The sequence below is a fragment of the Miscanthus floridulus genome, chromosome 1 (assembly GCF_019320115.1).
Source record: "Miscanthus floridulus cultivar M001 chromosome 1, ASM1932011v1, whole genome shotgun sequence".
NCBI classification, from domain to species: Eukaryota; Viridiplantae; Streptophyta; class Magnoliopsida; order Poales; family Poaceae; genus Miscanthus; species Miscanthus floridulus.
The window spans coordinates 110,712,179-110,727,421 of NC_089580.1; the positions used below are offsets into that span (position 1 = coordinate 110,712,179).

A 15,243-nucleotide genomic window follows, 5' to 3' on the forward strand; every position below is an offset into this window, starting at 1 on the left:
GGCAAAATGGTCTAACTTAAGATCAAACATCTGATGGTCACGAGCTCTTCAAGACTTTGCTTCGCCTCGACGCAAGCTTCGCAATGACACTACGTGCCTCCTCCCATTCCCACCGGAACTCTAATCGGGTTTTGAGGCCCAAACCCGAGAAACCATCCGTTGGTGATTTTGAGGCCCAAACCACCTAGAGAAACCGCTACGCCTCCGGCACGAGGTCGATACATGTCAACGTCGTCCTCAACCACCCGATCACCAAGTCCTCTTGCGCCTTCGCTTGACTTGGTCAACCACCGCCTTAACTTGGTCAACACGGTCTACTCTTCATGTGCTTTTGCTTGTTGATGTCTCAAGTGTCACCCACTACGGTTAGTCTTCCAGACATCTTGGTCACTCGGTCCAAGCCTCACACCTGTTCTTTACTGCTCCTCATCCAACGACACGGTCCGTCTCTACTTGACTTTCACCATGCCCGTCGACCGTCTCTGTGCTCCACACCTGCACCAATACAGCCAAGACACATGTTACACACACGTACTCACGCCATGGTTAATCTCCAAACTCAACCAAAACCAACCATCTTCTGACAATCACTCATCACAAACTCAACACACAAGGACACGTATCAATCGTTCGCACTTAAGACAAACAACTGTTTACACTGGTGTTACAAATTTGTGCCATCAAACTAAATGAACGATTGTCTCAAACTGCAAAGCTGTTTGCACTCAGAACGCCTAACTCCATGATTACAGCTCCTCGTGGCCTCGCAGGCTCCCAGCAACACCCGTAATGACTGTGCCCCATCGTTGAACACGCAGTCGTCTTCAAATCATCCAGGCCCAGTTCCCAAAAAAAAATCATCGAGGCCCAGAATCAACTTGCAGATCATGGCATCGGCACAGGAAAGAGAAACACTACCACGAGCTAATGCTTTGGACACGACACACGTCAGATTTCTAGTTATTGGGTATTGCAAAAAGATACCACAAAACTCCCCATCTAATGGAAAGTACCGGAAAATGTATAAAAATAAAGGGCGTTTTGTAACTGAGGTTTTCCCAAATAATTCGTGGTAAATAAATACACATTGATCAGTTATATATATGTACATCAACATCGTTCAGATACGTGACGGACACATCAATAATCAGAACTAAGAATTTTACAGGGTCATATCAAAAATGGAATTCTAAACCGTTGAATCTGGGATCCCTAACCGGAAACGATACAGCATTGCCAAAGGAATTCACCAAATCCTGGCGAACAACGCTGCCCGATTCACGACGACATACCTTCTTCTCTTGTGGAATGCTGATCGAGCCAAGATATGATATCATTGAGAACTTGGAATATTGTATCGTCCGGTTCACCTTCCAAGATAGCGTGATATGCACCTTTGTAGAGGCACACCTTCTTGTCTTGGCTCTTAGCTTTCTCATACAGAGCCTTACTAACCGCTGGGTCAGTAACCAAATCAGCCTCACCGTGCAAGATGATCAAGGGCAAAGAAACCTGTGCAACATGAAGCAGGATCCAACCATCAAAGTAATGACAGCTGCAGAATACAAAAATAGACCATCCACGAATCTATATTCTTATACCTAAAAATAGACCACTGGAGATAACAAAAGTGGAGAGACACATACCTCTTCCAGACGCCTTTCTATCTCTTGTGTCGTTTTCAGCATCTCCAGAGCTGTTCGCAAACGTGGTTTATCCTTGTAGGCAATCACATTGAAAGAACACTGCATTGGATAGTGAATTAATAAGTACATTCTAATCATAATGAATAGATAAGATTGACAATGATCTAATAAATAAATTTTCAAAAGAAATAAACTTATTTCTCTTTCAACCAAATAGTATTTCAAGCCCACAATCAAAAGAAAAGGAACTAACAGGGCCTGCTTTTCAAATGCATCTTCGTACATACTCTACGGTTATAAGGGAAGATAAAACTACAAGCAGCAGTAAAACCATAAAATTCACCTGTATGCCAAAACTATTTATTCTAATTATCACTGGAGAAGATGCGAATGCATACTACTTTCACCTGGAGCATGAAGCAATATTAAACAGGCCATACTGTTTTTTCACATTATTTTACAAACATAAATGCCTTGAACAGTTGTGTCAAAGAATGTACAACACAGTCGAACTGGAAGAAAATAAGGAAATATTAACTAAATGAGAGAATCAAATTTTAGTTCCAGAAAATCCAGTGTGAAAGATAGTGACCTGCTCTTGTTTCTTCTTCTCTTTGAATGCCAACTCAGCTAAATCCTTTTGAGGAACAAGCTTTTCTTTTGGCAGAAGTTTGGCCATAAAAATTAGAACTTGCTGAATGGGCCAAGGTGGAACCACATCATCTGCTATCTATTGAAATGAATTTGTGAATAAGTGGGAAGGCATTAACTAGTATATATAACATTCCACAAAGATAAAACTACCTTGCACATGGGTGCAACCAGTATTGCACCATTCCATTCATTTGGTTGCTTGAAGTGAACCTTCAATGCAACTGCTCCACCCATAGATTGACCAAACAGAAAGCTCGGGAGGCCTCTATATTCAGGATTTCCTACCCAAAAAACAGGACTATTATACACAAATGATAATCTTTAATAAGTTAGGAAACTTTTCGCATAAAGACTAAACGTATTTCAAAATCATGTACATAAAAGAGATAGCATGAGAAACCAGCAAGAATGTAATGGCAGAATACCTTTGACCTTAGAAAAGTGTTCAGCTACATCATCAACAAGAGTATCAAAACTTGGAATATATCCATGAAGTCCTTCTGAAAGACCGAAGCCAGGGTAGTCCAGTGCAAATACTCCATATCCAGCTGAAGCAATCTTCCTAGCAACTCCTAAAATAAAAACAATCATTAAAAAATATGCAAAAAGCAGCAACATATTACTATATCAGACAAACCTTAGGATAAGTAGCATCAAAGAGGAAAAGCTAACCATCAAGGAAAAAGGTACACATGTCTCCATAACCATGGCAAAGACAAACAATTGCTCTCATGCGACGATTCTCCGGAAACCAGCATTTTGAGAAAATCTCCACCCCCCTAGAGTTACGCTCATATGACTGTAGAAGAGAAAGATTCCGAAGGTTGAGGATTAATCAACAAGCTGGCATAAAATTCTAAACAGAGAAGAATTAAATGGTTTTCATTATGCTTTCAGAGTCAGGAATACCATTGAGCAAACTGACATTTTTGCATAGCATATTACCATCTTAAAATATCTTCGAGACAAGGAAAAATGATCTATAAAATAGCCAACTCCTGAAGGTCATCACTCACAGCAAAACACCTACCAAAGCAAAGGAGAAACTAATGTACTATTGGACATGCCATGTGAATTCAACATTACAGTGCCCTGCACTAATTTTTTTAAAAACAAATACTGCAACTATCCAATATTTCAACACGGTGAGCATTCGCTCAATTCAATTAAATAAATACACCTAACTTACATAGAGTAAAACATTCAAATATTTCTCCAACATACAGTGTGCACTCATTAGAAAGAAAACAAGGGATCAACTCTATGGCATAAATAACCTTGTATAGAAATGCATGAAATAAATTTATGTGTTGCAGTAGAAGTTGAGGGATCAATTATCATGAAGAAATCATAGAATTTAAGATATAGTACCTCCTTTGTTCCGATGCCACTATATTGTCCCTGCATCATAATCCGAATGCAAGTGAGAGAGATCATCCATAGCATGAGAAATCATAAAGCGTGTTTTCTATGCCATCATTTGAAGCGAGATGAGTGAAAAAAGATATTATTGCAGAGTTTATTTATATTCTACAAAACCATTGCACTGGAGATTTAAAAGCAAAAAAATAATAATGTACAGTAGTACCCATACTCACACCTCCAACCAATTCCTAACACATGCTTTGCCTAGACATCTTTTCGATGAAAGGCCAGAAGTTTGTGATTCATAAAAACGAAACCTTTTATTCCAAAGACAGGTTCTATTGCAGCTTGTTACTCTATTCGCTGAACTAGTAGACAATACCGCATGAAAACAGCACTTGTATTATCTTGCCCAACCAATCATATTCTGGCACGTCACCAAGTAAGTACGAAGAACCGATAAAAAGAACGAACAGCATTTCTGGAACACCAGAAAAAAAATGGCATCTTTATCTGGATTCTAAGCAGATAGGCAAAATAGGGGTAGCGGTTGACCTTGAAGAGGCAATGGTCGATGCTGAGCTGCACGTTCTTGAAAGCCTCGCGGATGCGGCGGCGCTCGGGGGCCTGGTCCAGGCGCGCTCCCAGCACCTCCCTCTCGAGCGCCTCGTCCACTAGTCCCTCCCATTTCCTTGGAGCCTGCGCTGGCGCCGCCCCCGCCGCCGACATCGCCGCCGCGCCGGCACCCCGAGTCGTCGGCCGGCTGCGTTGGACGGATGGATTCGGTTAGCAGATCCGCTGCGGGAAGAGGAGGCGGATGGGAGGCGAGGGACCGACGACCCACCTACCGCGAGAAGACGGGGGCAGTAAGGAGGGGCGGCGGCTGGAGCGCGGGGACGAAGACCTTCGCGAAGGCCCGTGGCTTTGACGCCATTTATTGTGCCTCCTTTTTTGTTTTCTTTTTTCAGAAAAAGGAAATGTGCTGTGCGCGCACAGCATATCCATTTTTCCTTTTGCTTGTTCGGTGCTTCTTTACGTCACGGAAGCGGGAAGCCCAGCTGTTTCAGAAGTGACTAACCTCTCACATTTCATTTTCCGGCAATCCAAAAAAAAAATAGGACGCGTTTGGAAAGTATCTCTAGCTTTGAGAAATTTGTATATTTGCCAATCCAAACATTAAGCTTCGCAGTTTGCCATTTATAACATTAACTTCATAAAAATAGGACTCCAAACACGTGACACTGGCTTTCCATGACATTTCATGTATTTTCTCTTCTTTCTAGTATCTCTCCCTGTATTTGACACCTGAAAAAGACACTTTTACCCTTCAGTCGTTTTGCACCTTATGCAAACTACAAAAGAATAAAGTTGTCGCTCTAACCCGACGTTTCGTCTGGCCGCCGCCGTCCACCCAATCCCGACCTCGACGCGCAGGCCATGGATGGCCAGCCGCCCGATGACTTTGACGGCCGGCTGCCAGAGCCCTGGCCATGACCGCTGATGGCCTGGGCACACCGGCCTCTGTTCTGGCCACACCGGCCGAAGGCCTCGCTACGCCTGACGCCATGGACATGGATCATATGCCCAGAATTTTTATTATGCCCAGGCGGCGGCGGTGGCCAGCCTACACAGGCGGCAGCCAATAAGCCAGCCCGAGCAGTACATACGTAAGCAGCAAACCAACAGAAGGGAGCAAGCGTACAAAAAGGGCAAAAGTGTCTTTTCATGTGCCAAATACAGAGAGAGATACTAGAGAAGAGAAGAAATATATAAAATGGCATGGAAATCAAGTGTCACATGTTTGGAGTCCTCTTTTTGTGAAGTCAATGTTACGAATGGTAAAACTGCGAAGCGCATGTTTGGAGTCCCATCCAAATTCTCCTCCAGCTTGCCACAATGCACTTACGGCATGCCAAAAACGCGGTGAACAAATCTGCCGTGAGAGATTTAGCGAAAAATTAACTGCAAACTAAAGGAAGAAACTCGGCGCGCCAAACCTCTAGCAAGTTACGGAGGCAATCCAAACAGCTGCCTAAAATATCACTAGCTAGTTGTGGCACGCTGGGAAGCCATCCAAACACGTCCTTATTAATCGACAAAGTTCATTCTTTGTCTAGCTCAAAGATTCTAAAAGTGGATATTTTTTATTTCCTTTTTGTATGTTATCCTTTACTTCCATTACAAGAGGTACAACCGACAAGTGATCTGATATGGATAGGTATGAAAACGGTACGGATATTTTCCGACCGTATTCGAAACCGAATCCGTTTAGAGGGGTTGAGATATGTCCGTATCCAAGTCCGGATATCCAACATCCGATACCGTATCCATATCAAATACTTAAATCGCATATTTATAATGTCGATATCCAATCGTATCCTATCCGACATAGTTAACACTATCCGTATTCGAATCCGGACAGAAATATGAAAACAAATATAATATCGGTGATATCCGTTCGTATCCGATCCGTTTTCATCCCTAGATATGGATGGTTTGGGTGTCTGGTTGTCTGGCTTTTGCACAGCTTCATCACGTGACAAAATGACCTATATTAGTGCGATCGCGGAGTAACTAATTCTAGTGTGTACTGTATTCCCTACGTCCTAAAATAAAATCATATAAAAGCGTGTCTAGGTTTTATTATATGACTTAGTACATACGTAAAAAAAACGCTGCTACCTCTAATAGGTACAGAAATTATTAGAATAATGCGTACTCCCTCCATTGCAAATTCTGAGTTCTTTAATTTTTATTAACATAGATGTCTAGATACTATGTAAAAAAAAATCATTTATAATTTGTGACGGAGGAAGCAGGCCCGGCACTACGAAGAACGAGTGGATGGGTCACGGGGAGATTCTTGAGCCTAGAAGCCTCTGTAGATTTTTCTTTTCCTTTTTTTTTTTGACACAAGTTCCTTTTTTGTTTTTTTTTTTTTTTTGGTTCTCGTGTGCTGGCGCTGGTGAAAAGCTACTGCTGCTCTGTCATGTGCAGATAGGATATTGTACCCATGTGCATTTTAGAGCATGTCCAAGAGACCTTTTAAAGCTCAATCTCTAAATCAACATTTAGAGAGTCATTTGCAAAAAACTTGTTTTCTATATTTTGACTCTCCAACACATTTTCTATATCTTGTTTATACTCTAGAGAGTCATTCTTAATTTCTATCTTTAGCTAGTAAGAAATTCAAAATAGAAGATGACTATATTTGGATAACCAATTAAAAAAGTTATTGAAGAATACTTTTTTTACCAAAATCTCTATTCCTATAACAATATAAAGAATAGGGTCTGTTTGATGCTGCTGGCAACGACTGTGGCGATAGAAAATTTAAGACGCCACACATGTAGCCGAAACGCTGCCTAGCAAGCAGCCAGCCAAAGCTCTTAATTTGGGACAAACTTCAATTACACATCGCTGTGGTTTTCGTGTCCATCAAATTGTTTTCACATTGACTAGGTTTGTATAAAATATTAACAATATTTATATCTCTAAATAGACTTATTAGGAAAATAGATTCAATGATGATACTTATTATGTATTATAAATATTAATATTTTCTTATATATATTTGGTTAAAGTTAAAACTATTTGACTTATCTATAAACCAGAACAATATGTTTTTTTTCAGAAGGAGTATTTTATTTTAAGATAGAGCGAATATGTAGGAGTGTTTGGATCCGGCTACTAAAATTTAGGAGGTATGTCGGAAAAATGTTGTATAGGGTGTTCGAATACTAATAAAAAAATAAATTACATAATCCGTCAGTACTCGAGACGAATTTTTTAAGCCTAATTAATTCGTCATTAGCATATACTTACTGTAGCAAGATATTGTCAAATCATAGACTGATTAGGCTCAAAAGATTCGTCTCACAAATTAGTCGCAAACTATGTAATTAGTTTCATAATTAATCTATATTTAATACTCCATACATATGTTCAAATATCTGATGGGATAGCGACTAAAATTTAGGAGAGGCAACCAAACACCCCTGTATTTTGTGCAATGGGTCAGGTCATGTTTTTCTTTATACCAAATGATTGATGTGGATGCGTCCGAATATGGTGTACGGTTTTGATGAGGCAGTAGTGCTATAAGGTGCCAATCGTGATTCACACCTGACGTGACACTTTTTAATATTATTATGATTATGATTACGGAAATTCTTATGGATGATTGATTAACTAGAAGTTCAACAAGAGATTAAGAATTTTGAACTTAGTAACCATACTAATTGATGTCATGTCCATACATATATTTTTTATGTTCATCAAGGTGCTTGTGCGGACTGATATATATACAGTGACATGAATAGCTGCTGTACTACGCCAAAACCGTGGATGACTACCGGGTTAGAACTCCCATCACTACCGAAATTTATACAGGCAGAGGATAATCGGTAGGGATGGGTGACTTATTACTATGCCAGGTTAGTGACCCGACAATGATAATAAACTATCATTCAGCCTGTTCGTTTGTTGGTTTCAGCTAGCTCAAACCAGCCAGCCAACAGTATTTTTCTCTCACAAAAAACCAGTACCAGCCAACCTAAACCATCACCAGCCCCAACCAGCGAACAGGCCGATTGTTGGGTCAAAACATCAGCCGATAGTCGTATCTATGGATATCACTGTTGAGATGGGGGCATGAATCGGTTGTCACTGCAGGGTTGGCGATAGTCGTATCTATGGATATCACTGTTGAGATGGGGGCATGAATCGGTTGTCACTGCAGGGTTGGGAGATGGTCCAACAGTGAAACTTAAGATATCACCGTCAGATCATGCTTTAATCCGACAACGACACTCGTGACATCACTGTCGGCTTGATAGCACACCCGGCAATTAATTTGGTTAATTTGTGAGTGTCACTTTTGGCTCAATACTGAACCCGGCAGTGAGTACTATAATAAGGCTCTAGATACACTAGAGATATAACGCAACAGACAATTATAATAAACCAGATATATAACACATTAGGGAATTACAATGCACCAGGTGCACTAGATATAATGAACCAGATATACAAGATTATTCAAGTTACATATATCCACTACCAGATTCTACATAGCTCCCTAGTGTCGCAAACACTTGGGAACAAGCAGAAAACACTCGGGGTAGACTTTTATGAGAGTAGGTGTGGCAGAACCACCCGAAATAACACATTTTCGGAGGTGCTCGTATTTCGTTAGATACTAAGCACCCTGAAAGGTGGCTACATCGGACAGTTCGGTCGAGCACACCCCAAGGGAGAACTCGAACAATCTACATTTTTCATCCAGAATCCAATAATGAGAACGAGTTTAAAATACTTAGTCCATTTCATACAATAAGAGTTCTCGAAAATACATTATTACAATACCAAGTTCAAAGTGCAGAATTTAAACAGCGGAATTGAAATAAACATCTAGCAATAAGATACAAGGATCCATCTGTGCCCACCCGAAGAATCCTCCACACAACAGCCACTCCTCAAGCTGCACCTACAACAGGGGTAAATAAATTCTGAGTACATAATGTACTCGCAAGATTTACCCAACTAGTGGGAATAATTTTCCGACTCTAAAGGATATGATAAGCTTTATGGTTTGCTGGGTTTTCTTTTTGCGAAAAGCATTACTAGTAGTGAATCCTTATGTATATGTTTTATTAGCAGTCATGATTAGTTCATTAGCTAACCATTCTATGTAAGCACATGTTCTACTTTTAAGCAAGAGTTGAGCAATCAGATCCATTCACCCCATTTTATCTTTCAGTTCTTACTACGATGCTAGACCATAGCCAAGTTGTACCGTCTCACGAAAACTACGATTCATGAACCAATGTATCCCAGCTGGGTACATCGAAACACACGCCCCGCTTGTACTCCAAGCACAAGCAAAACCAACCCACCGCTCTCATGTCAAGGGGTCCAGGTCCCCGTCTAAACTTAGACTCTAAGCCCCCACTCCTGAGTCCCAGACTCAGTGTGGTGCTTAGATCTCCACCATCCCTGCCTTCAATCAGTCGGTCCGAAAAGAGCCGGAACCCACGACAAGAGAGCAACGAGCCTTCCTACTCCCATAAGCAAGTATGTGCTCAGAATAATAAGTCTGTGACCTAACTACCATCCACAGCAATGGACGGTCCTTAACCGACATGGACAGGGAAAATAGTGTAACCAAGCTATGCCCTGTTGACCGCGGGACACAACCTATTATACCCACCAATACTCGTACCATATCCCTGCCCGGTCTCTATTTCCTTTCACTATTTTATTACGAGAATAATAATAATAATCACCTGTTGTGAGTAACGGCAGGTTACTCACGCTACCGATAGCCTAAGCATAGCAGCTACTCGACATATGCTAGTAGAACTCATAGGTAGGTTTATCTATGCATATAGTTTCAATATAAATCATGTAACGTAAATGCACATCACACACACACACACACACATATATATATATCCAGTGATTATTCAAAATAAGGGTTATGCACTGGGGCTTGCTTTGGGCAGGCGGATTGTCAGTTATGTCAGTCGTCGATGGCTCCGAGGCTTCCTCCTATACAAGGACCTCCTCCTCACACTCCTCAATTACCTCCTTGTACTCTACTCTCCGGTGATCACGAACTCCATCAACTCGTTCTCTACATACATGCGATGATGATGATGCAACACTTAACATTTATGCAATAGCAACTCTTGAAATAAGAATACGCATACTAAGCTACTAAGCTAGCTCTAATGACTAAGACACTAAACTAACTATCATCTTTACCAAACAAAGTGTTGCGTTCAACTAACAAACACCTAGCTTTACAAATAAAGGATATATCTTTATTTCTACTAATGATTTAATGTATATCTGAAACAAAGAACATTTAATTACCCTTATGTTTAGTCTATTCTAAAGCTACAAAAATTACAGTGAGCACATAATAATACCACGATGCTGCTATAAAATTTTTAGGGCTAAAACAATCACCAATTTACAACAAAATTTCCTACAATAATTCTCCTAACAATATTGAACATTTTCAAATGATTTAATAGCTCCTAGTATCAACATGTATATATATGAACTAAGTACACTAACAGATAGAGCATAATTTTAAGAACTTAACAAAATTTGTTTCATATTTTTTGGACACCTACATGATTTTATATGATTTACCAAAGATCAGCTCAAAAATATATTAGAAAACTATTTCTAATTCCTTATGAAAAAGAAAAACGAATTCTCCCACGTGGCCCACACGCGCGGTGGCCCACGGTGTGGTCCACGCGGAGAAGGCCCACGACGGGGAACCCCACGCGCGCTGATGTTTTTGCAAAATAGACCTCGCACTCCTCCTGAATTACAACTAAGTACTAACACTATTTTTCCCCTCTCTCATAACTTCTCACTTAACCCCCTGGCCTTTCCCTAATTTACCCGCTTGCTCCCCCGATGACTCAGTGCATGGCGGCGCGGCGAGCGGCGGCACTGAGCGCCTATGCCGGCCACCTGGGACCTACGTGGGCCCACCTAACGAGTCGATCACCATCTCTAACCCGAGCGGCTACACTAAGTGGCGGTATAGGGTGATACGACTAGCTGGGGAAGGCTGTAGCGGCGCACAGCCATCCGCGACGGCGGCGCACTGTTCCGGTGGGCTGGGGTAGCTACACGACTAATTGATTAGCGCATGAGCATTAGGAGGCTACCATGGACTAGGGCGACGTGACAGTTGGGGCAAAAGATGACAGAGGAAGGTTGGCCACATGCGGCCGAGCCGTGCGACGGCGTACCGCGATGGCATGGGGGCACCACGACGGCACGGGCACGTCAGCGATGAAGGGGAGGCGGCAGCGGTTCGACTAAGGCACGTAAAGTGGAGAGAGAGTCAAGGCGATGCTAGTGGTGCAGGTGAATTAGCTCGGGAGGGATGATGGGAGAGCTGCCCACACCCGTGGCTAGACAAGGCCTTATCGGCACGACGACGGGGAAACTCCAAAATTGGAGCTCGACCAGGCGCCATTCAAGGCGGGGTGGGGACGGGTAGCTAGGCAGTTGTGTGACGGAGCCAACAACGTGACAAATCGACTTGAGGTGACCTTTCCCTGATGAATTTAATGACGCGGCTCGACGGCGGCGGCAGAGATAGACGGGGCACGGCAGGTGGGCTCAGCTCGTCCTCGCCTTGGCGGGACGCGAGCTGTGCGATCAGGACACCCACGCGCAGGTGCTACAGACAAGGCATGCGCGCGTCCGACCGGCATGGCCCACGCAGCCGCAGTGCCTTAAATGACATGGCGACGGCGGCCTTGAATTGGGCCGACAGCGACGTAGGGTTATGGCCTTGAATTGAGCCAGCAGCAGCATCACGACGCGAGGCTGGTCGGTAGTATGGCGATGCGATAGCAGCACAGCACGGCCATGGCGGCACCAATGGCGGCAACGCGAAGCAGGGTAGCAGGACGTGGTGACACAGGGTGACCGCGCGAGACGCGACCATGTGCGCGGCGTGGGGAGACCGCGCGGTGACCGCGCACACGGCGCCAACCAACCCGAGACATGTGATGCGCATGAATTTTAAAGCGCTCCAAACGACTAAACGGTTGCCTTAGGAGCCAAAACCATCTTCACCATGCTCAAGATGGCATATGAGACTACCAAATCGAGCTATAACACTACACCACCTTTTAATCCAATCTCTTAAAATAATTTGTTAAACATAGCAATGTCTAGCTGTGCACAAGCTTAAAATTTTCTCAAGTTTTTTTTTTTGAGTTGAACTCTATTTCAAATTGTATTTCTAAGCTATTGAAAATATTACTAAGCAATATTATTTTTCAACAAGTATTTCATTGTCATCTACAAAGTTTGCACTTCCAACTTTATTTAAGTATCACACACATATTCTATAGTATTTTTGCTTAATAAAAATTGGTTTTAAACCCTACTTAATTGGTTTTAAACCCTACTTAATATGTATGAACTATCGAATCAACTTTCGTTTAACATTTTATTGATCATTTTAAGTTACAAGAAATTGATCTACACACTTTATCACATGCATTAACATATAAACATGATGTTTATGACATGTTTTAGTAAATGATTTAGGGTGTAACCCCGAGGGTGTTACGGTAGGCACTCGGCGAAGAACACTCGGTGGCGTCAGGTCGGGAAACTAAAGGTTTCCCGAGTGTCTTCACCGTAACACTCGGTGAATTAAAAGATTACTGTGTGTTTCCACTTACACTCGGGAGACAGAGAGCACACAGGAATGAAACATGCTAACGACTCCGTCCCATGATAACGGTGTCATTCCCTGAGTGCCTAACACTCGGCATCGTTTTGATCTATTCCCGAGTGCTTGTAGATTGTAGACACTCGGGAAAAATAAGGTTTAGGCTGCTACCATACTGTTACAGGCCGACTATTTTTTCTGTTATTAATTCCTGCCCCCTGGCTTCAACATGGTTTCAATCCATATGCACTCACATGAACTTCAAAAAAATATGGAAACATACAACATATCAGGCTACATTCACAATTTCCACATGCCATTGTTCAAAGCACACTCAATGATCACATGTCCTACAATTTGAGAAGTCACAAAATAGTCATCCACTCCCTAACGAGCAGTTCTACATGTTTAGATTCCCCAAATGGGCTAACATGATCATATCAGCAAAAGTCACAAGTTCTAAAGGTTCACAATAGGGCACGGCAACTTCACCTCAAGTTTGACAACGGCACTAAGTTTAGCATAGAAATGTGAGATCACAATAGATTGGCCTAATGGATCGGCATAGATTCATCTATATGAGATCCATTGTCAGCATGTTCCCCCTCTCCAGCCTCTCTGGCAGTACCAGTTCCTGTGGCACCTATGTTTGAGCCTCCAGTTTCTCCAGTACCCTTCATTTTTAAAAGCAAGTGAGATTTCTGAAGTTTCAAGTGGCAATCAAGTGATTCAAACTGTACTAACCTGATGAGATGATCCAGTTTGTGATGGAAGTACCGGTGGAGGTACTGGAACATTCAGATGTGTTTGGATAATCTACACAAAAAAAATTATAAATGAAGATATAAGATACATTAGCATATGAAAAAACATTCAGATGTGTTTGGATAATCTCCAGTACCCTTCGGCCCCGTTCGCTTTAGCTGAAAAAACAGCGGCAACATTGTTCCGGCTGATTTATTAAAAAAAAAAACACTGTTCCAGCTAAAAAAACAAACAAAAAGTATAGATTTTAAGAAGCGAACAGGGCCGAATTGTGAAAACTAACATATATTGAGTTGAACCTGCATTGTACTCAGTGTTCACTCATTTAAATATGATGATTTGTTGTACAGCTTGCATCAAAATCGGAAATTCATAGTCAAATCAGGACCTCCGAATCATAGGAAAACAAAAAAAAAAGAAGCAAAATTTCCTTTTTTTTTTCCCCACCTTCTCTCTCACCTTGGCTGCTCCGTTTGCATCCAGAGAGGGGGGATGTAGCACGGATCTGCAGTGAAGGATGTGATCTATGGAGGTGGGGATTAAAGAGAGAGGGAATCGGAGGGGGCTAAGCAAATTGGAGCACGGGCCCTGTAATTTTGGGGGAAAACTGAAACTAGGGTGTGCGGCTTGGTGCTACTAGCTTCATGCCCCATGGGGTGGCAGCGGGAGCAGCACTAGGGGCCTTGCCCATGGGGTGGCAGCAGGAGCAGCACCAGGGGCTGAGACGGGTGGGAGTGGGATGTGGTGGCGATGGGTTCGGAGACGAAGGCGCCGGGTTGGGAGACGCCGGTGGCGGCGGGTTTGTGTGGAGACTGGAATGTTTTTTTTTGTCGGTGGAGGCTTCGAGGGTTTTTCCCAGGCAAAAATTTTTTGGCTTTCGGCACGAAGGGCAACAGCTGCGCGCCATTTTTGCCGCCACGTTCGCGAAAACTAGTACCCGAAGGCCCGCTTGCATAAGACACTCGGGAGTCTCCTGACGCTATTTACCTTTGCCGCGACTGCCAAAATTTTTTGGTCTAAAATAAAAGTATCCTGATGGCAAATAAAAAACACACGGGGAAAGTAAAATATCCTGAGTGCTTTTCTATATCCCGATTGTATTTTGATAAAACACTCGGAAAACTCTTTGGCACTCGGGAACTACGCAGAATCTGGTAGTGATCACCTAAAACATCAATAATGTATATATACACACAAGGTTTAGTTGGAATAACAAATAAAGCACTACAAATTAGTTTTTGTCTCCATATAAAATGTAAAACTGTGATTTCTCTTTAAACACCTGAATACCTCATATATGAGGAACCCCGCAAGTTGTTCTTGCATTCCTTTGATCTTGGACTCCAGCAGCCCACGCTCGTGAAGCTCTGCTCGCTGTCATTGGAGCAAAAAGGTGTTTGCACAATTAACATGTGTTCCTAAACAACAACTTGTTTGACGAATGTAAATAAAATGAAAAACATGGATCGCACCATTTTCTCCTATGCTCAAATCATTGCCGCTGAATTCATGCATTCTATATATATGCATCACGTTGAAACTGCAAAAGGTCCTTGGTTGGAGGCTAATGTAGGGTATAATTGTCCA

The 15,243-nt window shown here is 42.3% G+C and overlaps 1 protein-coding gene and 1 long non-coding RNA gene across 4 annotated transcripts; both read right to left on the minus strand.

The window, feature by feature from the left end:
* Positions 1-981: 981 nt before the first annotated feature.
* Positions 982-4,669, minus strand: LOC136538863 (caffeoylshikimate esterase-like). 2 transcript variants are annotated; one of them, XM_066530811.1, is made up of 9 exons: positions 4,510-4,669; positions 4,221-4,428; positions 3,672-3,701; positions 2,973-3,099; positions 2,726-2,872; positions 2,451-2,581; positions 2,239-2,376; positions 1,647-1,745; positions 982-1,512 (listed from the first exon to the last, which is right to left on the minus strand). In XM_066530811.1, exons 1-9 carry the CDS (start codon positions 4,662-4,664, stop codon positions 1,279-1,281), a joined length of 1,269 nt encoding a protein of 422 aa, XP_066386908.1. In that variant the 5' UTR covers positions 4,665-4,669; the 3' UTR covers positions 982-1,278. The 2 variants fall into 2 exon arrangements, with proteins under 2 accessions (XP_066386908.1, XP_066386905.1); XM_066530808.1 differs by having other exon boundaries at positions 4,514-4,665.
* Positions 4,670-13,171: 8,502 nt separating this feature from the next.
* LOC136491089 (uncharacterized) lies at positions 13,172-14,497 on the minus strand. Of its 2 annotated transcripts, none has more exons than XR_010767943.1 (3): positions 14,116-14,497; positions 13,636-13,707; positions 13,172-13,565 (listed from the first exon to the last, which is right to left on the minus strand). It is a non-coding gene; the product is annotated as an uncharacterized lncRNA (long non-coding RNA). The 2 variants fall into 2 exon arrangements; XR_010767944.1 differs by having other exon boundaries at positions 14,104-14,497.
* Positions 14,498-15,243: the final 746 nt, after the last annotated feature.

Excerpts from the sequence above, each read along its gene's own strand:
- LOC136538863 (XM_066530811.1), bottom strand. The coding sequence starts at position 4,664 with ATGCTGTGCGCGCACAGCACATTTCCTTTTTCTGAAAAAAGAAAACAA. Across the intron at positions 2,582-2,725 it reads ACACTTTTCTAAGGTCAAAG|GAAATCCTGAATATAGAGGC; the intron begins GTATTCTGCCAT and ends TTTTTTGGGTAG. Across the intron at positions 1,746-2,238 it reads AGAAGAAGAAACAAGAGCAG|TGTTCTTTCAATGTGATTGC; the intron begins GTCACTATCTTT and ends TATCCAATGCAG.